This window comes from Talpa occidentalis, unplaced genomic scaffold (genome assembly GCF_014898055.3).
Source record: "Talpa occidentalis isolate TD23 unplaced genomic scaffold, MPIMG_talOcc4v2.1 talOcc4.17, whole genome shotgun sequence".
Lineage (NCBI taxonomy): Eukaryota > Metazoa > Chordata > Mammalia > Eulipotyphla > Talpidae > Talpa > Talpa occidentalis.
This window is the reverse complement of record NW_023601754.1, coordinates 29,261,461-29,286,926: the sequence shown is the minus strand read 5'-3', so window position 1 is coordinate 29,286,926 and position 25,466 is coordinate 29,261,461. Positions and strand designations below refer to the sequence as shown.

Here is a 25,466-nt window from a genome sequence, read left to right as displayed (position 1 = left end):
CTCACCAGCCATAGTACTGGTGTGGCTGAGGGGCTTCGTGCTAACAAATCCCTGTGTCTTCTCCCAGCTCACCCCAAACTTGAGTACTTGCAAGAGCAGGAGCCCAAGGCTAGTTCCTTACCAAACATGACAATGTCACCCTTCAGGAAGGCACCTCCAAAGACAAATCTGATTTCATCAGTGTGATCAGCTTTGACGAAAGCCGGCCTTGAGTCCTGGAAACACTCGGGTCGGTGCTGAAACTCATAGAAGTAGACAGGTGCACCGACATCTGCAGAAAAGTAGGGAAGAGACTGTGGCAGGCAGGCAGGTGTGTAGGGTGAAGCACAGGCTGTCCTCACCATTCCTTTAGCCCCTCTCCACAACCCCCCCACTTCTAGTTCTGGATTCACAGAGCCATAGGAGGGACAGCCCAGAGACAGGAGGCAACTAGAACCAAACTAACTTCCCTCTTCTCCCCTTTGCACACGCACACTACCTCTTGAGGCAGCCTGAGAGGGCAACACTTCTACTTTTCAAAAAACCTTTCATACTGAGCCAAGATCTTTGGCCTGGTGACTTCCACGCTTTGACCCTGGTTCAACTCGCCCAAGACAAACAGAACGAAGTTACTCCCTGCTTCCAAGACACTGTGCACCCTTCAGCTCTCTTTGTATTGAGGGAGTTCTGAAGTCAGGAAGCATAAGTCCTCCAAATTTATTCTTTTTCAAGATTATTTTGGTTATTCTACATTCCTTGAAATTCTGTATGAATTTTAGTATCAGTTTGCCCACTTTTACAAAAAAGGAAATTGGTATTTTGATAGGAATTGCAGCATTGCCATTTTAACAATAGTAAATCTCCATGATCACAGGATGTGTCCCCATTAATTTAAAAAATTTTTATCAACAGTATTTTATAGTTTTCAGTGTACAATACTGTACCTCTTTGGTTATATTTATTCCCAAGTGTTTTATTCTTTTTGATGCTCTTCAAAATGGAGTTGCTTCCTTAATTTAATTTTTGAACAGTTCGTTGTTAGTGTGTAGAAATGCAATTGATTTTTGTGTATCGATCTTGAATCTTGAACATTTGCTGAATTTATTTATTAGCTTTCATAGTTCTTTTGTGGAATCTTTAGTTTTCTACATATAAGATCAAGTCATCTGTGAGCATAGGAAGTTTCACTTCTTTCTTTCCAATTTGGAATCCTTTTTCTTTCTTTTTCTTATCTAAGTGCCCTGGCTAGAATAGATGTGGTGAGGGAAGATAACTTTATCTTGTTTCTGATTATAGAGGGAAATCATTTAATCTTTCACCATTAAGTAACTCAATTCTTCAGCTTCTGCTTCATATATTTTGGATGGCTTTGTAAGGGGCAGAAGGGCTTATAATTGGTATAACTTCTGATGGATTCACTTTTATCTTAAAGTCTATTTTGTCTGATAGCAATATAGCCACACCAATTCTCTTGGTTATTGTTTAAATGGAGTATCTTTTTCCATTATTTCTCTTCCAACATATTTGTATCTTTGGTTCTAAAGTCAGTCTGTTGTAGATAGCAGATAGTTGGATTATGTTTTTAAAATCATTCATTCTGCCTTTTGGGAGTTTAGTTCATTGACTTGTAATTACTGATAAAATACTATTTCTTTTTGCTATTTGTTTTCTATATGTCATCTCTTTTTGTTCATCAGTCCCTCCATCACTGCCTTCCTTTGTGTTAGAAAATGTTTTCTAGTGTACCATTTTGATTCTCCTTTTGTTTTTTAACCATGTATTTCATAGGTTATTTTGGTTTTTTTGTTTGCTAAGTGGTTGCTGGATGATAATTCACATCTAAATTTATAATAATCTAGTTTAAATTAATAGCAACTTAGTTTCTATAGTACACAAAAACTCCCCCCATGTAGCTCTGTCCCCTTTATTATCACAAATTGCATCTTTATATATTTTGTATTAATAACTTAGATTCATGATTATTGCTTTAAGCAGTTGTCTTTTTTATTACTTTTTTTTTTTAATTTGTATATATTTTACATCATTGTTCATTTTTAAATGATGTTTGCTTTCTTTACTCAGGTGTGGTCCCCATAGAATTTCCACCACCAATTCACCCTTGCACCATCACCACAGCCCCCTTTGCTCCTCCCTCCCTCCTTTGATCCCTCTCCCTCCCCTGCAAGATGTCCCTGGTTTATAATTGTCTGTTTGTTTGTTTTTGTTTTGTTTTGTATTGTTATTATTTTTTCCCCTGATGGCTTATTTGGTTCCCCTATATTCCTCCTAAAAGTGAAACCATCTGATATTTTTCTTATTCCTTCTGACTTATTTCACTGAGCATAATTTCTTCTAGCTCCATCCATGTTGCTACGAGTGGCATTAGTTTATATTTTTTGATTGCTGAAGAGTATTCGATTATGTATATATGCCACATCTTCTTGATCCAGTCATCTATTTTTGGGCATTTGGGTTGTTTCCAGGTTTTACCTATTATAAATAGTGCTGCAATAAACATAGGGGTACAGGTACCCTTTTGAATCAATGTTTTTGTGTCCTTTGGGTAGATTCCTAGGAGTGGAATTGCTGGGTCATATGGTAGCTCCATTTTTAGTAGTCTGAGGAACCTCCATACAGCTTTCCATAGTGGTTGGACCAGTGTGCACACCCACCAGCAGTGTAGGAGAGTTCCTTTTCCACCATAATCTTTTTTTTTAATGCGCCTACCACTGAACATTTTATTTACTCTTGATATATTAATGGTTATCAAGAAAATATGGTACAGTTTCAGGTTTAATAAAATTACATGGCAAATTATCTTTTGATGCATCAAAAATCATTAATATAATGGAATAAATTATTTTAACAACCCAGTAGTAATGGATGGCTAAAAGAATATAAGCATTTTAATTTTCAAAATGTTTTTGCAGTTACACATTTCAGGGGATACTGAAATCAATGAGGCAAGTGTTTGGAATTTTAGAAACAGAAACAAAAGAATAATTTAAAAGGGTGACTTGTGGGTTTCTTCCATGCAAGGGCTCTATCAGTATAACTGGCCTTCTCATAACAGCAAAGTTATATGCAATGTGTATGTGATAAACAAAATTGTTGTTTCTTTAAATTTCTACCACCTCAGTTTCACTTAAACTTTCACATTTAGACTTTTGCTTAAAATCAAAAGGCAAGTGATAAGTACATTTTAAAGGCACTTGGGTAAATACTGTCTCATGCAAAATAATGGTGATGATTTTTCTCAATAGAGCAAAGTCTATCAGAGCAAGTAAACAGTCAGGATAGATGACTACATCCATAAAATAATCTTGACTTGCTGCACAACACCACAGGGCAATTTCACACTCTGAAGGACATTCTCAGTATAGGCCTGCTCTACAAGGAAGCAGGAACGATGAAAAGATGATCTATTATACAGTAGAATTAGCCACAATATTTATCTGTTCTCCATTAATCAGGGTTTGGTATCTTATTTTTTATGTTTGCCCCTGCTCATGGATTGGAAGAATTAACATTATTAAAATGGCCATCCTACCAAAAGCAGTATACAGATTCAATGCTATTCCAATAAAAATCTCAATGACATACTTCAAAGAAATAGAACAAATACTAATGAAATTCATATAGAACCACAAAAAAGCACGAATAGCCAAAGCCCTACTGATGAAAACAAAGGAGAGAAGCAGTATCACACTTCCAAGCTTCAAGCTATATTGCAAAGCCATAATAATTAAAAGTTTGGTATTGGAACAAAAACAGACACACAGACCAATGAAACCAAATAGAGAGCCCAGACATAAAGCCACACTTATATGGACAACTGATCTTTGACAAAGGAGCAAAGAATATGCAATGGAACACAGACAGTTTGTTCAATAAATGGTGCTGGGAAACCTGGACCTCCACATGCAAAAAAATGAAACTAGACCACTACCTTTCACTGTGCACAAAAATCAACTCAAGATGGATAAAAGAACTGGACATAAGACCTGAAACCATAAAATATATAGAAGAAAATATAGGTAAAACACTACAAGGCATTACATCTCAAAAACATATTTAAAGACTCATCACCCAAAGCAAAGAATGACGAGGAAAAGATAAACACTGGGGATTACATCAAACTGAAAAGCTTCTGTACAGGAAAAGAGACATTAACCAAAACAACGAGACACCCCACTGATAGGGAAAAAAATCTTTGCACTCCATACAACTGATAAGGGACTGATCACAAAGATATACAAAGAATTCACCACATTTTTGCCAACATTTGTTGTTGCTAGATTTTTTGATATGTGCCATTCTTACTGGTGTAAGGTGGTATCTCATGGTAGTTTTGATTTGCATTTCCCTGATTATAAGGGATGTTGAACATTTTTTCATATGCCTGTTGGCCATTTGCATTTCCTCTTTGGAGAAGTTTCTTTTAAGTTCTTCTGCCCATTTCTTTCTTTCTTTTTTAAAAAGATTTACTTATTATGCATACAAGAGCTGGGGTACAGGTCAGAGGTGTGGGGGGTGAGAGGATTCACCAGAGACAGAGTGGGGAGCAGAACAGGCAGATCCACCGAAATACACTGCTGAGGGGAGCAGTGGGTGAGTCAGGAGAGGTCTGCTGTGCCATGTGGGTTTCTCCCTGGATGCCCAGGGATCAAACTTGTGCTGCAGAGGCTGTGGATTGCCTCGTAGTGTGGTGCTTAACCCCTTGCGCCACCAGGGAGATTCTTTTCTGCCAATTTCTTGACTGGATTTTTTACTTTGTTTTTGTTGAGTTGTGTGAGTTTTTTGTATATCTGTGATCAGTCCCTTATCGGCTGTATGGAGTTAAGCAGTTGTCTTTTAAATCATATAGGGAAAAAAAATTAGAAACCAAAAACACATTAATATTGACTTTCATATGATAAATAAGGATGGTTACCTTTGCTTATATATATTTCTTCTGCTTGTGGATTTGTGGTAATGTGTAATGTCCTTTCAATTCCAGCCTGAAGGACTTTAGAATTTCTTGTTAGGCTTACAAATAGCAAACTGTTTGCATTTGTCTGGGAATGTCTTAATTTCCCTTTCATATCTGAAGTATAGTTTTGACAGATATATAACTCTTGACTGACAAGCTTTTTCTTTCAACACTTTGAATATGTCATCTTGCTGACTTCTAGCTGCCATAGCTTCTGATGAGACATCAGCTGTTGATTTTATTAGATTTTTTTTTACATGATTATACCTTCTTTCTTACTGCTTTTATGAATTTTCCCTTTTCTCTGATTTTGGTTATTTAGATATAATTTGTTTCTGATGGATCTCTGAGTTTCTTCTAATTGATATTCATAGAGATACTGGATATGAAAATTTATCCTTTGTCATAATTTGGAATATTTTTATCATTATTTCTTCAAAAGAATGTTTGCCTTTTCTCTCCCCTCTTTCTGGAACTACTTGGGGTACTTGCTGGTGTCCCATGAACTTCTTAGCCTCTGTTAATTTTTCTTCATTCCTTTTTCTTTTTGGTCCTTGGTTTGGATAACCATCAATGGATTTATCTTCAGATTCTCTGGTTCTTCCTTTTCCAAGCTCAAATTTGCCAGTGATCCCCTCTAATAAACTTGTCTTTTCAGTTACTGTACTTTTCAACTCCAGATTTTCTATTTTGTTATTTTTTTATAGTTTTAAAAAAGATTTATCTATTTATTTATTTATGCATACAAGAGCTGGGGAACAGACCACAGATGCAGGGGGTGAGAGGATTCACCAAAGACAGAGCAGGGAGCAGAACAGGCAGATCTACTGAAATACACTGCTGAGGGGAGCAGCGGGCGTGACAGGAGAGGTCTGCTGTGCCCCGTGGGTCAGCTCCCTGGCCAGCCGGGACTGAACCTGTGCTACAGTGGCTGTGGATAGCTTCATAGTGCTATGCTTAACCCATTGTGCCGCCAGGGAGTCCCCTATTTTTATAGTTTTATACATTCTCTTCACTGTTATTCTCTATGGTTTCCTTTAGTTTATTTATTTTTTTTGTACATGTTTTCTTTGAACATATTTAAAGTAAGACCAATGTCTGGATTTCCTGAGGGACTATTTCTTTCTTTCTTTCTTTTTTTTTTTTTTTTTTTTTTTTTTTTTTTTGCTGCTTGTTGGGTTCTACTTTCTTGTTTCTTAGCAAACTTGGTTGAAAACCAGAGATGTTGAATATTGCCATGTGGCAATTCTGAATTTTACTTCCTCCCCATTATTTATTATTCCTTCTTGTGGCTGCTATTGTTTGCTTGTTTAGCAATATTTATGCTCGATTTTACTCTAATGCACTTATTACCATTTAACAAGCTAACAAATATATTATACTTGTATGTTATCAGTCTTCCCAGCTAGAATGTGAGTTTCATTATTTTGCTCAGTGGTCTATCTCCAGGACCTAGAATGGTGCCAAGTACAAAGCAGAACCTTAATGACATTTCTGGAAATCAAAGGAAAGGGAGATGGGGAGATTGGAAAGGGAAAGGAGGGAAGAGGAGAGGAGAGAAGAGGAGAGGGGAGGAGAGGGGAGGAGAAAGGGGGAGAGGCAGGGGGAAGGGGAAGGCAGGCAGGCAGGAAGGAAGGAAGGGAGGAGGGAGGGGAGCTTGTGTCCCATAAGTAATCTCTTTCTGAGCGCACTAATTATAATCAAGATATCTGGGGGGCCTCCCCAGTTGAGTGCTGGGCTGCGAAGCTGTCCGCAGCCTCTGCAGTGCTGGTTCGATCCCTGGCCACCGGGCGAGGGTCCCACATGGCGCGCAGACCTCTCCTGCCGCCCACTGCTCCCCTCAGCAGTGTATTTCGTAGGTCTGCCTGTTCTGCTCCCCCTTCTGGCTCTGGTGAAGCCTCTCACCCTCCCACGTTTCTGATTGTACCCAGTGCTTATATAAATGAATAAATGAATAAATAAATCTTAAAAAAAAAGATATCTGGGAAGATACTTCCAAAGGGAATCTGGGGAACAGTCCCAGAAAGTTATGAGGAAGTAGGAATTTTCTACATGATTCTGAAGAAGGGAAGGAACAGAAACAGCAAGAACTCATCAGCATTCCTAAACTCTGGAAGACAGGCAGATGCAAAGTCAGCATGCAGGTGATATCCCAGACACCAGTGGGAGCCCCTGTCAGTGAGGGAACGGAAGGGCAGAACAGGCTGGTCAGCCAGCAACAGGCTCCTCCAGCGGGGCTGTGGCCCTGGGCCAGCAGTAGGCTACTCAGACTCACCTCTGTGATTTCGAGCTGTGATCAGTGCAGGGACCACAAAGAACACATCTCCGAGCAAGTCCAGAAAAGAATTTCGTATTTCAAGTGGATACTGCTTTTTGTGGAAGTATTCTTGAGCCACAAGGTACATATACTGGGTGGGGATGTTCTGTAAAGAGTCATGGTCACAGGAGACCCAGGTCAACAACAACAGACAACACAGTGAGTCTTCCTTTACCCAGCCGTTCTTTGAAGCTACAACTTTAAGTAAAACAGCATCAAGAAAACAAATTTAACCAGAGGCCAATTGGTATGACAGGAGTTAACTTCTTACTCTGGTCACAAAAACATCCCCAAACTTCTAAATAAAGACTGCAAACTCTTCTAATCTTAAGTAATAATTTGTATTCATTCATTCATTTCCCAAGACACTTGTTCCAGTTCAGCGTCTTGGGTGGTTAGAGCCCGCCCTGGCAGCTCAAGGCATAAAGTGGGAGTCCTGAACAGGATGCCCTTGTGTCACAGAACAGTCACACCCACACCACACTCACTCTGACTGGACAACTGAGTCACGCCAGGGAACCTAACGTGTACATCTTTGGGAAGTGGGAGGGAACCAGACCCCCTGGAGAGAGCCCACACAGGACATGCAAACGCCATGAAAATAGTGGCCCTAGCTGGAACATATTTTTTTCTCATCAACATTACAATAAAATGATGTCATCAGAGGAACAGTTATGCCGTTTGAAAGGCAGCACCTGGTGTGCTCCTGTACCCCAGGAGAGACCGCATGCCCTTCTGGTCCCCCGGCACTTTCCTACACAGGCTGCTTCCTAGTCCGGCGATCTGGTTTGACACCTTCCCTCTGGACATGTACACCTGCTCAAATGCTCCCTTTCTCTAAGGCAAGACCTCCCATGAGCCCATTTCCAATCTAGCCTGAGAGATTCCACTGTCCGATTTGTATTTTAAATATTTTTCAAACCTTTTCAGCAACTCTTATCAATAGGCAGCCACGACCACCAAATACCCCCTGTAAGCCTTCAGGCCTGAGGGATCCCCTGCGTTCAGTCTGCCCCACTTTGCATCTACAGGGCTCTTTCTAAAATGAAAATCAAATAACGTCCCTGCCCCTGAGGTCAGCTTTATTTTCTTTCCGTATTGTAACAGCTATGTCCACCCTCCCTTGCTGCAGCCAAGTCCTCCCGCTGATCTCTTTGAAGCCTCTGGTCCAGATTTGTCTTCTCCGTTCCTACAGCTCCCCTCACCCTGCTCCTTTGCCAGCCAGGGAAACCTAACTTGAACTGGCAGCTCCCACTGTGAGCCCCACAGGGCGTCAGACAGTCATTACTCTAGTCCACAGACATGGATGGCCGTGTCCATCCACCTTGACAGTCCACCAGTTCCTCGGGACCTTGGGAAGGACCGAAGCATGAGGACTTTCAATGAACATTTGTTGAATGAATAAATGACTGAGACAAACCTGCATGGAATATACCTGAATAAATGTGCATGACGAGAGAGAAAGGAGGAAAGGAATCCATCTCTACATCCCCGTGCCTAGGCTCCGTCTGTGCAGGGAGCTAATGAAAAAATGCTATGGTGCGCAGACCTCTCCTGCCGCCCGCTGCTCCCCTCAGCAGTGTACTTCGGTCCTTCTGCCTGCTCTGCTCCCTGCTCTGGCTCTGGTGAATTCTCTCACCCTCCCGCGCTTCTGACTGTACCCAGTGCTTGTATAAACAAAAACAAACAAACAAACAAATAAATAAATAAAATATGCCTCTATACAAAATAAAAAAAAAAAGAAAAAATGCTCCCAGCACTGCTGGAATCCAGCACAGGCCTCATTTGGCCTGTGCTGACTACAGGCACCTCGTCCCAGTTGTGTTCAGAATTCAGAACTTTTCAGATCATAGATAATTCAGCACACATGCTCCAATTATGTATCATGCTCAGGGGGTTGGGGACCCAGACAGCACCCCAACATCCACATTAACATGTCCACAAAGAAACCTATGAATAATAGAATAAGTAAAAACAATGCCTGTGTGGGAATGGTGGAGACTGGCTACATGTCAGCTGGGTCAGGTTTGGCCTCCATGTGATTACAAAAAGTCTTTGGACTTCCAGAGCTCTTTGTATGTTGAGAGGTTGGCTAAGGGACTGCAGAACTCTACTGTGTAAAGACTGTAGGAAGGAAGGAGGGTGGGGGAGGACAGAGGGTGGAGGAAGAAGAGAGGGCTGGAAGGAGAGCAAGGAGTGCATGGCCCCAGCCCCTACCCAGAGCACCACCCAGCATGGCTTGTTAAGTGAACAGGTCTCTGTGGGGGTCCTGCTGTCCAGCCCCACTTACCATTAGTGTGTGTAACAAGTGCATGGCCAGAGATTTGTTGGAGCCTCTGAGGATCTCAGGGAATTCCTTCTGTGGAGAGAAACCAGGGCTCTGTCAGCACCTCAGGTTGTCAGAAGGGAAACCGGCACCTGTCTTTCCTCAGGGTGGCTGGGATGGGCAGGAGCCCCTGCTGTCCCCTGACAGGTCGGTCGGACAGCCTCAGAGGGTGGTTTGAGCAATGTGACTTCCTGTCATACCTGCCATCTTGGGGACCCAATGGTTGCCCCGAGGGGAGGCTACACAACAGGGGGAGTTGTATCTGCCCAAATTCCTCTGCTGAAGTTCTCACCACTGCCCTTATATCTCAGAATGTAACCTTATGTAAAGAAAGTATTTGTTCTTTTTTTAAAAGATTTATTTATTTTTATACAAGAGCTGGGGTACAGGCCAGAGGCACGGGAGGGATTCACCAGAGACAGATCAGGGAGCAGAACACGCACTGGAGAGGCTGTGGACAGCTTTACAGCACACACTCAACCCGCTGCACCACCAGGGAGGCCCATGTAGAGATAGTTTTAAGAGGTGATTAAATTAAAATGAAGTCTGACTGGTGTCCTTTTAAAAAGGAAGTCTGGACACAAGGAAACACGGGTATGTGCAAGCACAGAGGGAGACCAAGCGAGGAAACAGCAGGAAGGCAGCCACCTGAAAGCTGAGGAGGGAGGTCTCAGAAGAAACCAGCCCTGCTGCCCTTGAACCTGGCCTCTGGCCTCCAGAATTTGAGGAAATAAGTTTCTGTTGTTGAAGTGACCCATACTGGGGTATTTTGTTAGAACCACACTAGCAAAGTAATATAGGCCACAACTTGACTTTGACACCAAATTCAAAGAGAGACCAGACAAATCTCAAAAATAGTGGTTTGATGTTCTCTTTCTAAAGACCTTTGCAATCAGGGCCTCTGAGAAGCCAGCACTTGGCAGACAGCCAGTAAGGCTGCGAGGCTGGTGGTTAAGAACCAGTGCTGCTTGGTACATAGTAAGAACTATGAGTAATTATTTGTTAAGTGATCTTCCCAGGCCAACATTCTAGCTTAAAAACAGGAGCGAGCAGAAATACTACTCATTTGTCAAGTGAATGTCCCTAGTTCATTTTTTGTCTGAAATCTTGGGGTAATGAATCACTAGGGTAGATATTTAAACATAATTGTCGCTTGGAGTCTGAGGGAGCCCCCAGTCATTCAACTTATTTATAGTTGGTCTAACTACTAAGAATTGTCTGTGTATGTTTGGGAGTGTGACCACACTAGGCCACACTCTTGGGAGATGCTGGGGGCATAGACTTCCTTCCTGCCTTGCTCCTTCCTTCACAGCCAGCCATGAGTGTAATGACCAGAAGATCAAGCTTTTGAGCTATGCAGACCAGGCTCCAATTCCCTTTCCGTCTCCTGAATAATTCTAATTATCTAACATTTCCTGATTGTTTACTATTTGCAAGTTATTTAGTGTGTATATGTGAGGCAGGTAGTAAGATCAGCCCTATTTCACAGATGAAGGGATAGAGGTTCAGAGAGGTTAGGCAACTCACTTAGGGTCACACAGCAGGTAAATCAAGAACTCCACACTTAAAGCCAGATTCTAAGTGCATAAACACTACAACTATTTCCACACTAGCTGGGAGACTTAGAAAAGTCACTTTTGTTTCCCTGAGCCTCAAAACTGGACTAATACTGCCTGCTTGCCAGTCACAGCACAGATGGGAACACTCGGCAGGTAGAAGGCATACAGGACTGGCCACAGTGCTGTGGGGTGTTGGCTGCCATCAGCAGCACCAACCTTCTTCTTCCTTGCACAGACCCAAAATTAGTAACAGTGGTAGGATTTCCTACCATTCTACTCAAAGGGCTGCCCTCCTCCCAGGCGGAGTGCACTAAAATGGCTTACTTAGGCCAGTCTGTGATAGTGGCAGTGGTCTGGACAGGGGTTCTCAATTGCCTTCTTACAATAGGAGGAAAAAATTCCCACCCCCACTTAACTCCTAAACATTGCTGTCAGTCAAATTAATAATGGCAGATGTGCCTTTACAGCCTCATGAATGCGGGGTTTTGGTTCTAGAAGGCCACCGAGTACCCCTGAACTAGACAGACCTCTGTGTTCCTTACCCTCCTTTCTCCAGCTTGAAAGGAGGCTTGTCAACTTGAATGAGCTTTGATGGCATTGCGAATTTAAGCACTCCACTCTGCTGAGGGCCACTGAGAAAATTTGTTTTTGAACGTGGAGGGTCAAGAAAGTGGGGCTCCCTGTTAGCATTCAGGCCTCAGCTCAATGGCCCCTCCTCAGGTAAGTCTTTAGCGATTGCTTACTCTTCCCTAAAGCAACTCATTCTCCTGGGTTTACATTCTTCCTGACACTTGTCACTCTCTGGAATCATCTTTGCAACTTGGCGCTCTCTCTGAGAATGTAAACCAGCAGAAAGCAGGAACTGTGTCACCCGGCCACCGCCATAAGCTCAGTTTTTGCCAGAGCACAGAGCACATAGTAGGTACTCAGTTCATCCTCATTGAGTGAATGACATAAATCCATAATTTCAAACTTGCACAATCTTAGAGAACATTCTCAGGAGTCAAAGGCCTCAATCAAGGCTGCACAAGAAAAGGTAAAGGCTGAACTTTTCCAAACCTAGATGAATTTCACCTTTGAAACTATAATCGTGCTTATTTGAAACAAGCACTTGTGATGTTCTGACCAAAGCTCTGGCCCAATCCTCTAACATTTTACGGACTCATTTTTCCACAAGCGTCTACAAGGAGATGGGGGTCCACTTGCTATGGCAGTCCCCATGCTCGGTCACCCACCTCAGAGAGAAAAGATGATCACTTAGCTGAGGGGCCTCAGCCCTCACAGTATTAGGTGTCACCTAAGGGGAACCCATCTGTGGAATCAAACAACCACCTCACTCATTGGGAGAGACCAGAAGCACCACCAGAATCCTCACCATGGGCAGCAGAAAGCCACACTCGTGGTTATTGACTCCGATGATAGAAGGAACTGGATGGAATTGTTTCTGAGTCATTAGATCTAGAGGCTCCTCAGGAAAGAAAAATCCATCAACCACTCGAGTGAACGACTTGGTTTTCTGAAATAAGAAGGGAAAAATTGACAGCTGTTTCTCTTTACAAATTCCACTGTCCCCAGCCCCTAGCCAGGCTGAGGCGAGTGGTCAAAGTGCAGTAAGAAAAGAAAATAAGCCATCCCAGTGCAGAGTGCCCCTGGGCCAGCCCCCTGGAGCAAAGGTATTCAACTTTTTTGAGCCTTGGTTTCCTCATCTTCTAACTGGGTAAGAACAGTAGTTACCTAAGAAAAATAGTAGCCTTGCATAGTGGTTCTCAAAGTGGGCCTCCAGGACTTGTGGCGGCAGCATCATCATCAGGAAACTTACTAGAAATGCAAATTCTCAGGTTCCATCCCAGACCGACTGAATCCAGAACTCCAGGGGTGCAGCCCAACCATCTTGTTTTAACAAGCCTGCCAGGAGATTCTCATGAATGCTCAAGTGTGGGAATCACTGACTAAATGCAACAGGCAGAGTGGGGAGCAGAGGGATGGCTAGTGGGGGTGTGGGAAGCTCGTCCTGAGACGTCCATGTGCCTTGGATCTAGCTGGATATTTCTTAGGTCTGAGGAAGCAACACCTGGCTCTCATCCTGGTTTTTCAAGGTGTTGAGAGTGGGTCAGAAGGGAAGACACAAAACAGCTGTCTTGCGACATCAGATCAAGGACTGTTACCCATTTTTTGGATGTGAGCACAGCTCATGCCAAATAACTAACAAACATGGAAATCTGACAGATAATGACCTTGATGATTCGAGGACAATCAGAAGCTCCAAGATTGGAAAGGACATAAAAGCTCATCCAGTTCAATGATTCATCCTGTGATTGAAATTTGCCAGTGGTCATCTAGACCCTGCTTGAATACGTCCAGAGTGAGTGTCTCACTCTCTTCTAATGGAGCCTGTTGTTTTTCAGACAACTGGGTTTTTAGGAAGGCCTTGGTTATACAAATTCAAAGTGGTTTCCTAACAGAACTTCGAGCTCTTGACCTTGATGTTAGCTTCTGGTAGCATGTGGAGCAAGGATGGTCCCCATCTCTGTCCATGAGATGCCTTCAGTGACCTACAGACAACCTTTGAATTTTAGTGGCTCTTCAGGCTAAGCAGCACCCCTGGCCCATCAAGTTCCTTGAATTACCTATAAGTGTTGGAGGCGGCCACCCTGCGTAGTAAGCAGAAGGGCCTTGACCCGAGTCTCTAAGGCATGTGAAAACACATGTGTCTCGGAGGAAAACCTCTGAGTGACAGGACTTGGTGTTAAGAGCCTGGAAAGTGACCTGCGTGGAGTCGGGCTTCTACATCTCCACAGCCTGAGAATAATAAAATGGAGAGATCCTGTGCAGTAAGCAGAAGGGCCTTGACCTGAGTCCCTAAGGCATGTGAAAACACATGTGTCTTGGAGGAAAACCTCTGGGTGACAGGACTTGGTGTTGAGAGCCTGGAAGTGAACTGTGTACATCTCCACAAATTGACAACAACAAAATAATGAGCGAACTTCCCAGGTTCAGGCTAGGAGGCGATAAGATTATGTGTGTGAGAACTAACCGCCTGGTATCCTACTGTCTGAAGTAAATAGATAATAGTAAGAAAATAGACTAATTATTTATACGTGTTATCATTATGTGGTATGCTTTGATGTTACACCTGCTACAATTAAAATAGTATATAATAAACACTAAGACAATAAAGATTTGCTGCATGCTGGACATGACAGTCCCCCATGTCTAATTTCCTTCACCGTCGCGGGTCAGGGTCGGACTCACTAGAAGTCCACATATAAGGATTCTGCCTTCTACATGGGCAGACATTATTTTTTAATAGTAATGTCAGGCATTACTATGAATCACTAATCCCTAGCTTTCCAAGTCTCAAGCCTAAGGAAATAAGAGAGAAGTAGGATTTGCCTTCAGCTCCCTTCAAAGGGCCAACCTGCCCCCAAGCCCTCCCCTGCTCTTTACCTGGCTGACGTTGAGCAGCTCCTCAGACGATTTTGCCCTCAGGCACTGCAGCAAGGCAGGGGAGTCTGAGGCCTTGCAACCACAGGCATCTGCAATCATCTGCAACTATTTCCAGAAAAGGACCAGGTCAAAGCTGGGTACTGAAAAGCTCCAAAAAAGTGAAATTTGGAAAGAGTACTTAATCCAGCCACAGGCTGCTCTGCCTGCTGCCCCCTCACCACCTTGTGCCTAGAATGGGATGTACCCATCAAGGACAGATGGACTGGTGTTCTCCATACTCGCTTACCTGAACCTCTTTGTCATCTTTGCTAATTGTCAGAGCTGGGGGAGGTGCTGTGTCAGTCTGTGGGCTGGGACAGAGTCAAGGTTCTGGGTTCCAGAAAGGCCAGTCTGGCACCAGTCCCCCAAGGAGATGAGAAACTCAACTCTGGGCTGCTATATGGAGTTAGGAGGCCCAAGAGTAAGGAATAGCTTTGCAAGCTTCTTAACTGCCAGTTGAGGCATGCCTCTAGTCAGTCTTGGCCTGTCAGTTCTCTGAAACCTCTCTCTCACCCCCAGCCTGGAAAGCCCTAGAAGTCTTTTTTTTCTGTCTCTATGCCAATTCTACTAATTTTGGCCCACCTCCTACTTCTCGCAGAATGACAAGGGGTTGAGCACAGCGCTGTGAAGCTATCTGCAGCCTCTGCAGCACAAGTTTGATTCCTGGCCAGTGAGCTACCCACATAGTGCAGCAGACCTCTCCTGTCTCCCTGCTGCTCCCTTCAGCAATGTATTTCAGTAGATCTGCCTGTTCTGCTCCCCACTTTGTCTCCAGTGAATCCTCTCACCACCTCCTTCTGCACCTCTGGCCTACACCCCAGTTCTTGTGTGCATAAATAAATCAATCTTTTAAAAAAAGAAAAAGACATTTGTTTAAAAAAAAAAAGTACTTTTAAACCACTGCAGTTTTCCTCCTCTTAACTCTTCTTGCCCAAGGATCCTCACCTTCTCTACCCAGCCCTTTGCAAAATGCCTGCTCACCCCGACATTGAACTTTGCACATGTGCAGATCCTGTCCCTTCAAAGTGGTGGCCCTTACTCTTCTGGGCGTCATAGATGCTCTAAGCAGCCCATGAAAGCTATAGACCTTCTCCCTGGGAAAACGGACACACAGAGAATCTGCATACAAGGAGTTCAAGGAGCACCTTCCGAACACATGGACTGCAGGTTAAAAATACTTGGCATGAAACATTATTGTTGTCTTGAGCTAGTTTTCTACTTATAAATTCAGAGGTCCTAGCAGAGCTGAGAAAACATTGTGAACTCAATATGCATGTGGTGAATGAACAAATATGAGCACAAACCAGAAGTTGATATATCGTGTTACCAAAATCAATAATCCCTGTGTATTGAGGTTATTTTTACAATCTTATAACTCTGCTTCTGTTTTTGTTCTTAGTGCAGGGTTTGTATTTTCTAGAGGATATTTAAGAAAATACACCACTAAAATGTACAATACCCGGGCTCCACAGTCTAATGTTTATTTAATATTCATCAACTGCAACAGCATATCCCTTAACTCAAACATTAAGTAAACATTTACGGTCGCCTAAAATAACCAAGGCATTACGCTGGGACATGAAAGATAGAGACCTCAGGATCCAGGTCCTCACTATCTGGCAGAGCACTAAGACAAGAGGACAGATGACAAATATCTGGGTATATGTCCTATCTCCCCACATGATCTTGTGCCAGACAACATTAATCAGTCATAGTGTTATTCCCACTGAGCTGTAAATAGCCTCAGAATCTTTCTTAACATAGTAGTCCAGGAGGTGAAGCAGAGTAAGTATAGGAGATGAATTTTATATAAACAGGGGACTAAGTTATATATCATAAGCAAAGGATATAGTTAAGGTGGAAAAATGATCACGGTACACACATGTGTGCACACACCCACAAGTGAACACACATGCATATACACACAAAAACACACACATTTGCACACACCCACATACACACAAACCCAGATACTCACATTCACACATATGCATATGCAGTCACATGATATTCATAACACTCACACGCATACACTTTCACACGTATGCATATGCACATATGCACTCACAGCCATGTACACCAGCAATATTGCATTATGTAGCTGCACCCACTTCCTACTGAACCAGGTCTTCCATGGTAGCCTCTCTGGGCCAGCATCAGATTCTTTGACCATGGTTAGCAAGTACAGGGAAGCACGTGGTCTATGCACAGATGATCAAATTCTTTCCTGAGAACAAACTGAAAAGGGTAACAGTGAACCTACATCCTTACTCCTAGCGTCATCAGCAGCCTTCAGGTAAGGGATGATGGCCACCCCACTCTCCATGATGGCTTTGTGGAATAAGCCAGTGGTCAGTGGGGACAGAAGCTGGAGAGAGAACACAGGAGACACGAAGTTATTTATGGGGCTGGCTCCCCATCACACACACCGCCCATTCCTTTTTGGAAAAAAACTTTTCTAGGAAGCTCTGAGCTCAGAGGGGGGGGCAAAAAAATCTGGTTTGGGGGTTAGAGCTGTCAAGGGGTTTGGGCAAGTTATTGAACCTCTCCAAGTCCTGATTCCTTATAAACTTGAAGTTCATGAACACCAGCTCTGTCATCTCTTAGCTGGGGAAGCACAGGCAAGATGCTTATTACTTCTAAGCATCCCCTTTAGGGGAGCAATACACTGAAATAGAACCTATTACTGAACCTATATACTGAAACTGAACCTATCTCCTGGACTTATGAGGAGCAGGAGAAGCTTAAATATAGAAGGTTTTGTACAGTGTTCGTTTGAATAAGAGCTCATGAAATGGTGGCTATCATCACATATATAAAGTGAGTTACTATAATCCCTTTATTGCATTACTTTGAAGATATAAAAAAATACTTTGTCAAGGGCTACACAGCAGAAGTTCTCTTAACCCATCTCGTGTAGCTCATTTCTGTGATTATATGTTAACTGGTGTCCTCTAGAGCCATTTTCCAGGACCTCTGTACATTCCTATTATCATCCATTTCCTGCCAAGAGTTAAGTGTGTTTGCTTCCGAACTTGTTTTTTCAGTTACACTTACTACTGTAATTATATAATGGGTGAAATACCATGGGAATGAATGAAGTGTGCATGTGAAAAAAAAATGTTTGGGGGAAACAAAGCCTTGATAAAGGCAAGTAGTGAAAAATACTGCTGTCAAATTAGATGTGAACAAGTAAGAGTAAAGTGTGCAGAGGGAAATAAAACACTCCATGAGCACTTCACAGCCTACTTTTAGGCATCTTGAAGTTCATGCTCACTGGAAAGAAACTAAAACTGCAATTTGAGGGCAATGAATTCTTTAGGAGGTTTCTGCATGCAAATGCATGTTGGCCCTCCAGCCAGCGACAAACTGAAATGACAAGGCCCTAAATCAAACCACTGGTGAAGGAATGTGCATTTTATGTTTTAAGTAAAACCAAAATGATTATATGAATCATTTGTTATTTTATGCTTTTAGCTTAGTTTTCTATTAGACAAGTAATTACCAGTTCTGGTATTGGATACCAGGGCTCCAATTTTATAAATATAAATGATTTTTTTCTCCTGTTATTACAACGTGACCTTGGGCGATTCAGTTAAACTTCCCAGGACAGCTCTAGTCCATGAAATGAGACTGAGCCCCTAACTCACAATGTGAGTCTCTCTGGAGATCACAGATCTAAGAGTGTTTGTTCAACTCGAAAGCACCAATTTGGTGTCAGGGATTCATCATGTGTATTTTCTAACCTGCCCCACTGAGATTAGTTCAGGCCCCAAAGAGGAGCACTCACAAGGCCAGAAACACTAATGGCTCCCGCTGACTCGCCAAAGATGGTCACGGAGAGTGGGTCCCCTCCAAAGAGGTTGATGTTCTTCTGGACCCAGGTAAGGGCAGCCACCTGGTCCAGGAAGGCCCAGTTCCCTGGAGCATGCTGGTCCCCTGTGCTGGGGGTGAAAGGCAGGGTGAGAATGCCCAGTGGGCCACGGGACATTGGGGGTGAGGCTGTGGGAGGGTGTCAGGGCATCACCAGCATCCTATAGGGAAGAGAGGTAAATTGGAAGTTTGGGGGAGCTAGAAAACCAGGTTGGGTTCTCACCCTCTGCTGAGATTTGGATTTCTCTGAAAAGTTGATGAATGCTAAACAGCCAGGAGGAAAAAGCACAGCCTGGCAGGAGAAATTGCAGGGTATTCATAGGTTCCCCTGAATCAATGGATCCAGAAGAGCCCTGTTCTTGGCAGTTAGGCTGCACCAGGGAGCAAGGCCTCCCTGTGCACAGAAGTTTCATGATCTGGACACTTATGATCCCGGGTGGCCTTGAGCAAGTCAATGAACCTGCTTTACCACAATGTTCTCTTGTCTAGAATGGGCTAATCCTGGTGCCTAATTTGAGTGGTGGTTGTGAAGGCTGATGGTGCCAGGCACACAATAAGCCCTATGTCCACATCAACGATCACTAGTCAGTCAATCACCACCCTGATTCACTCCTCTGGTCTGCATTAAGACTGCACAGTAGCCTCCCAGTCAAACTCCCCATCTGCAGCCTGGACACCCTTAGCCCCGCCTTCACTCTACTCTCCAGAGCACAGCCTGGCTTTCAAAGTCTCTGCCAATCAGACCTGCCCTCACCTTTCTAAATCCATGTCCTACTGTGTCCTCATTTGCCTGCCCAGATATTGGAAACAATTTTTGGAAACCTTTCTGCCAAAGGGATCTGTTGCAGTCTACCACGGTACATAATCACTAGAGGTGTAATTGCTCTGGTCACGGTACCTCTCTCAGTCCTCCTTGTCTTCACTGAAGCCCCGGAGCCATCTCCCAGTGCTCCAGGACCACATATTGCTACATTTCCTTGCAAGTTCCCAGCTTTTGCTCTGGCAGCAGTCTTTGCAAAGTATGATCTCTCCCAACCCAACCTTGTCTTTCGGGTGCAGCTGGAATGCCACCTCTCCCATGAAGCCTCCCTGATTTCTTGCAGCTCTCTCGGTCTCGCAGTCCCACTGCCTCGCAATCTCAGGGCATTAAACCTGCCCTGCCTGGTGGCATGAGTACTGGTGCTGCTGCATTAGCTTCCCCATGACACTAAGAGTTTCTCAAGGTCAGATCCATATTAGCATCACTGCTAAATTCCCCGCTGTGACAAACAGCAGCCTGCCCTCTTGACTCACTCATGCCTTCCACCATATTCTTGGTAGGATACCAGAATTGTCAAGAGCCTCGGCTCTGTTCTGTGAGCTCTGAGAAGCTGCTTCCCCTCTCTGTACCTCCATGTTTCAACTGTAAAGTGGGACTAGCAACAGTGTGCTTCCAGGAAGACTATTCTGAGGGTGAGCTGGAATAATGCATGGTGAGTGCCTGCACCCTACCTGGCTCACAGTGAACGCCCAAAGCATGTGAGATGTTATTGGACAGAAGGAAGTCAGCACAAAGAATCATTTTTCTCAGGGAGCATTCGGGGAGCCTCGAGATGGGGCCCACGCTACACTCCTGACTGCTCCCACAATACAACTGGGCTACATGTCTCCATTCCCCTTGGAGTTGGTGTGGCCTTTGCATTCTGCCACAGGATGTGAAGAGAAGTGATGAGTGCAACCTTCAGGCTGACCCCGGAAGGCCTCCCTGGCATGACTCCATGCTCTCATTCCAATGCAGAGGGCCTGGAGCCCTGGAGAAGAGCAGAGCCACAAGGGGGAAGGAGCCCGGGTCCCTGATTGACTATGTGGAAGGGTATCTGTCAATCAGGAACACTCCATTGGACTTTACTTGAATGAGAAAGAGATTTTCATCTGAAAAGTTACTAAGATTGGGGGGGTTCACCTGTGATAACTAAGTAACTTGGGCCAAGTTGGTTCAATGGCACGAAGGCTCCTTTCTCCTGTGGTGACTGGACACTGAATCTCCTATGGCTACTACACAGCTGCTCCCGGGAGATCAGGGGGTCAATCACTTACTTAAAGAAGCCAAATATTCCCAGCCGATACTGGATAGTCACAACCAGAACGTCCTCGAAGGCAGCCAGGGCAGACCCGTCGAAGATGGAGGCTGAGCCAGTCTCGAAGGCGCCCCCGGGAAACCACACCATGACCTAAAAGGGAGGAGAAAATGCTCCAGTCGGCCCTTGGGGCACCCACACCCCCTCCCCAAGCAAGAAATTCTTTCTTTAGAGAAATATAAATCACTTTCCTGTCTAAACAGCATCAGAAGTTTTGTGTTTTGAAGATGGTCCAGGTTAAGCATGTAGGTTCTGTAACCTGAATACCTGTGTTTGATTCCCAGCTCTGCCACTGACTGGCTGCGTGACCCTGGGCAGATTACTTAACCCCTCTGGAGCTAGTTTTTCCCATCTGTAAGACGTGAAGAATGAAGATATCTCACTTACGAGGTTATCATGAGGTTTAAAAAGATTCTGCATCTAAAGCTCATGGGCAATATCGGCACATTTCAAGCGTTCAAGAAGTGTTAACAGAATATCATGAGACTTGTGACTCACAGGAAGATGGAAGTCACTGGCAGCCATGTATGAGAACTGAAGTTGCTTAGGATGTTTTAATCTAAGGCTTTTTTCCCCTACCTACAGAGAGAAAGGGAGGTGAGAAGAGGAAAAAAAGGAAGAGATGTGTAGATGTAGATATTTTAATATATTGATTAGAACAATTGGTTAATTAGGGTCTTATATTGGGAAGTGGCAGGAAAAGAGAAGAAAACCACTGAGGGAGGGGCCTCCCCGGTGGCGCAGCGGTTGAGCGCTGAGTTGCGAAGCTGCCCGCAGCCTCTGCAAGCGCAGGTTCGATCCCCGGCTTCTCCCCGGCCACTGGAGGAGGGGCCACTGGAGGAGGGTCCCACATGGCGCACAGACTTCTCCTGCCACCTGCTGCTCCCCTCAGCAGTGTACTTCGGTCCTTCTGCCTGCTCTGCTCCCCGCTCTGGCTCTGGTGAATTCTCTCACCCTTCCGCGCTTCTGACTGTACCCAGTGCTTATATAAATTAAAAAAAAAAAAAGGAAAAGAAAAAAAGAGTAGAGGGAAAGTTAAAAAAAAAGAAAGAAAGAAAGAAAAGAAAACCACTGAGGGAAAGTAGGAGCTGACAAAAGCTTTGGCTTTGGCAGCAGGTTCTGTCACTTACTACAAGTGTGACAAGGAGCAGGACACTATGCCTTCCCCATGCTTCATCCTTTATGTCTGTAGAATGGGTCCAATAATCTTTACCCACTGGGTTATTGAGGGAGTTAAATGAAATAGCATGTTGTGTTGGGCAGGTAGTCAGTGCTCATAGATGCTGCTGATGTGATAAAATAAAGCCACTGTCCCATTGTAGTGTGTTTTAGTGTGACTAAAAACTCACTGGTGGGATATACTTTTTGCACTCACTTCTTTTTCACTCTCTTCTATAAGGATCTTCATTGCAAACAGGAAAACTGGAGGATGCAATATACTCTTTAAAAGGGGGATTTCTCAAACAATAATAAATCAAAGTCTTTTGTAACAGTGTTTTTTCTGAGTTTACAGGTCATCAAATGCTTCAGGAGAGACAAAACAAAATAAAAATCAAAGGGGAAGTCATCGCCAATAAGGAGGCAACAGGAAAAGAAGATCAGGTGAATCTGTCCTTATGACTTTTAAAAAGCTTATTGATGTGTCCAGTAATACATTTCCCTCATACAAAAAGGGACCAGGTCAGATTCCAGACACCCAGACAACACAACCTGCTACCTGGAGACCCCAACATGACGGGTAGCCTTACAGGGAGCTTGGAGTCAGAGTCTGCATGGGCAGGCACGTAGATGTTAAGGTACAGGCAGTCTTCTGACACTTCCAGTTTGGGGTAATGCACCTTGAGTATGTTTTCATCTGTGATCAGCCAGTCTGCGTTCTGGAAGCACCTTGGAAAAGGGAAGGAGAGACCCCCAGAGGTGCTGTCAACCAACTTGCTTAGGAGTCAGTTCTTGTGACAGCCAGAGGGGAGGCCTGGACTTTCCCTGTGCCTGAGCCGAAGAGGTTTATGGGAGCTATTGGATCGGTGCAAAGTCTAATCATGCCTCATCCTCCCATGTAGGCACAAACTACCCCAAAAGGGAAGGAAAAGCACACTGTGCAGAATAATTATACCATTAACTCCAGACACTCACCTATGTCTACACCCACCACTGTAATCCAGACACATGCATCAAGACTCAAACTGGCTCAACAATTCCCCAAACTAGAGGGCTATACACTGACTAGCATATCAAGGGCTTTCCTCAGGAAGCTCCCTTTTTGATCTCCAGAGAAACACAATGACATTCACAGGAACCAACTGACAAAGGAGGGCAGGAAGGCTCCTGTGTCCAGGGTTTTGCTCAAGCCAGTCCCTCTGCCAAGACTATTATCACATATCTAGTTCCTCATGTTCTCCCCTTTCAGTACAATTCTCCCCTTTCAGGCTCCTCCAAGAAACCTTCTGATATTTTTTCATTTAGATCATCTTTGTAAACATCTATATATTTTATGTTATTTCCTAGAATGTCTCCTAGGCTTACACACCAGTGTCCTCAACTCATTGAGAAGCCAAAAGCCTGTATGCCATAGCCCCTAGCACCAACCCTGATACAAGGTTAAATCAGAAATCAAGGCTCCACAACACAGCTATCCTTAACTTCCCTTGAAGGTGAGGCGAGGTGGTTCTCTGTGTGTCCTGGTGCCCTTCTCCAATAATGGCTACACTTGTTATTCAGTCTATGTATTTTGTTGTCATTATTGTTTATGTCACCACCACAACTACCAGCCTACAGGTTCTTTGAGGGCAGCTGTGCCTAAACCATTCTGGTTTCCCCAGGGCCTAATAAAGAGCTAATTGTTGAGCTGGTTCCCATGGATATTCGTTGAATGAATAAATGAATGAATGAATGAACAGCTGAGTTTCAGCTAAGTGTCCTTGGCCTCAAGGCTACATAGTTTTTCTGTGACTTAGGGAGCTTCTTGGCACTAGAACATTCATTGTACCTGGGACTCCAACATCAAGAGCCAAAGGTGGCCAACCTGACTGAGGCTTCACAGAATTTGAGTCAGAAGATTCTTGGGAGGGCCTCCCTGGTGGTGCAGGCACTTGAGTGCCACGCTGTGGAGCTTTCCACAGCCTCTGCAGTGCGGGTTTGATTCCCGGCTGGCCAGCAAGAATCCCACATGGCAAAGCAGACCTCACCTGTCTCACCCACTGCTCCCCTCAGCGGTGTATTTCGTCATTCTGCCTGTTCAGTTCCCCGCTTTGGCTCTGGTGAATCCTCTCACCCTCCCACACATCTGGCCTGTACCCCAGTTCTTGTATAAAAATAAATAAATCTTAAAAAAAAAAGATTCTTGGGATTTCCAAGTCCCACCTCCGATCTAATACTCAAGGACCCTCCACATTTCATCTGGAACTATTACTAGTTGGCCACCGGAGCATGAAAATTCATAGTAAGTGGGCTCTGCTTAACTCCCTGCCTCCCATGTCACAGAAACACACTCATGTACTCATTCCACAAGCACTGGTAGATTTCCCACTATGGGCCAGACCCCACACTGGGCACAGTGTTGAGTGCTAGAGATAAAAGGCCACTAAGGGGGTTCTTAGCTCTAAAACCCTTCTTCCCCAGCATGACCATAGAGGCTAGACCAGGGTGAGAGGGTTAGAAGTCACACAGAAACACCTCTGCAATCCCTTCCAACCAAAAGACCCAATAAGGCTATTGCAGTGGTTCCCAAACCTGATTGGTCCTCAGAATCCCTAGAGAGTTGTCAGCTAATAGAATTTCCTGGGCCCAGCACAGGAATCTGTATCAGAAATGAAGCTTTCTAGCACTTCTGTAGTCCTCTCCTCCCCCTCCCCAATGCCCACCCAGCGTCTCCTTTCCCATTGGGCTGCAAGACCGTTATCCCCCTCAATGCTCTGCCCCTGCGCCCAGGTTGTAGACCACTCATGGGACTGAGCTCGGGCTTACAATTTAGGGTAGGAAGTGGCTTTTCGGGAGCCCTTCCAGGGTAACGCAGGCTTCGGTTTCTCAAATCGCAAGGATCCTAGAGGGGGTGCTGCATAGGGGATCCCAAGGAACACGTTCACAGGCATGATGCTTCCTAGCACAGTGACTTGCTTCCCCTGGACCCATCCCAGTCTGGTGTTCCTCCATGGGGCATCAGCAGCCAGCCCTGTGGGAACAAACAGGGAAGAAGGGGTGGAATCAGGAGCTGGTTGGCAGGTGGCAGGCAACAAGCCAAACTTGGAGCTCCCTCTAGCGGACGATTGTTCTTGACTTAGACAACGAATGGGAAATATCAGGATTCCTTTTCAATGAAGCATGTCTATCGCTTCCTTCAAGTTTGTCTTAGAAGTCACTTGTGCGAGAGCACCCATTGAGTTCCTCCTAAGAGCAAGGAGTAAGACACACAATTCCCCTGTTAATTTGGGAAACCATCTCCCTCTACAGCACTGAAGCTTTCCTTTACCATGAAACGGATATATGCCAGAGTCTAAGACCCTACGATCTATAAAATCATCTGGCCCAGAGTTTTCAAAAATTTTGGCATTTTCGTAACTCTCAGTTCAATTGTTGGCATGGCTGTGCATCTCCTGTATGGAAACTACTGACTTAAACCTTTTTCTTAAAATTAAATTTAAATAAGCTTTTAAAATTTTACTTAGGGCCTTCCCTGGTGGCGCAGCGGTTGAGTGCTGGGCTGCGAAGCTGCCCGCAGCCTCTGCAGCACCAGTTTGATCCCCGGCCGCCAGCGAGGGTCCCACATGGTGCGCAGACCTCTCCTGCCGTGCCCGCTGCTCCCCTCAGCAGTGTATTTTGTCAGTCTGGCTGTTCTGTTCCC

The 25,466-nt window shown here is 44.4% G+C and overlaps 1 protein-coding gene across 1 annotated transcript in view; it reads right to left on the bottom strand.

Moving 5' to 3' along the window:
- The window catches only part of LOC119250405 (carboxylesterase 5A-like), a 30,095-nt gene that overhangs the window by 3,372 nt on the left and 1,257 nt on the right, over positions 1 to 25,466 (bottom strand). The window contains exons 2-11 of the mRNA XM_037518133.2: positions 24,593 to 24,797; positions 22,378 to 22,516; positions 20,589 to 20,722; positions 18,430 to 18,583; positions 16,903 to 17,007; positions 14,601 to 14,705; positions 12,529 to 12,669; positions 9,559 to 9,627; positions 7,227 to 7,374; positions 122 to 271 (exon numbers count right to left, since the gene is read on the bottom strand). Of these exons, the coding sequence (XP_037374030.2) occupies positions 122 to 271; positions 7,227 to 7,374; positions 9,559 to 9,627; positions 12,529 to 12,669; positions 14,601 to 14,705; positions 16,903 to 17,007; positions 18,430 to 18,583; positions 20,589 to 20,722; positions 22,378 to 22,516; positions 24,593 to 24,797 (1,350 nt within the window). The remainder of the gene's footprint in view (positions 1 to 121; positions 272 to 7,226; positions 7,375 to 9,558; positions 9,628 to 12,528; positions 12,670 to 14,600; positions 14,706 to 16,902; positions 17,008 to 18,429; positions 18,584 to 20,588; positions 20,723 to 22,377; positions 22,517 to 24,592; positions 24,798 to 25,466) is intronic.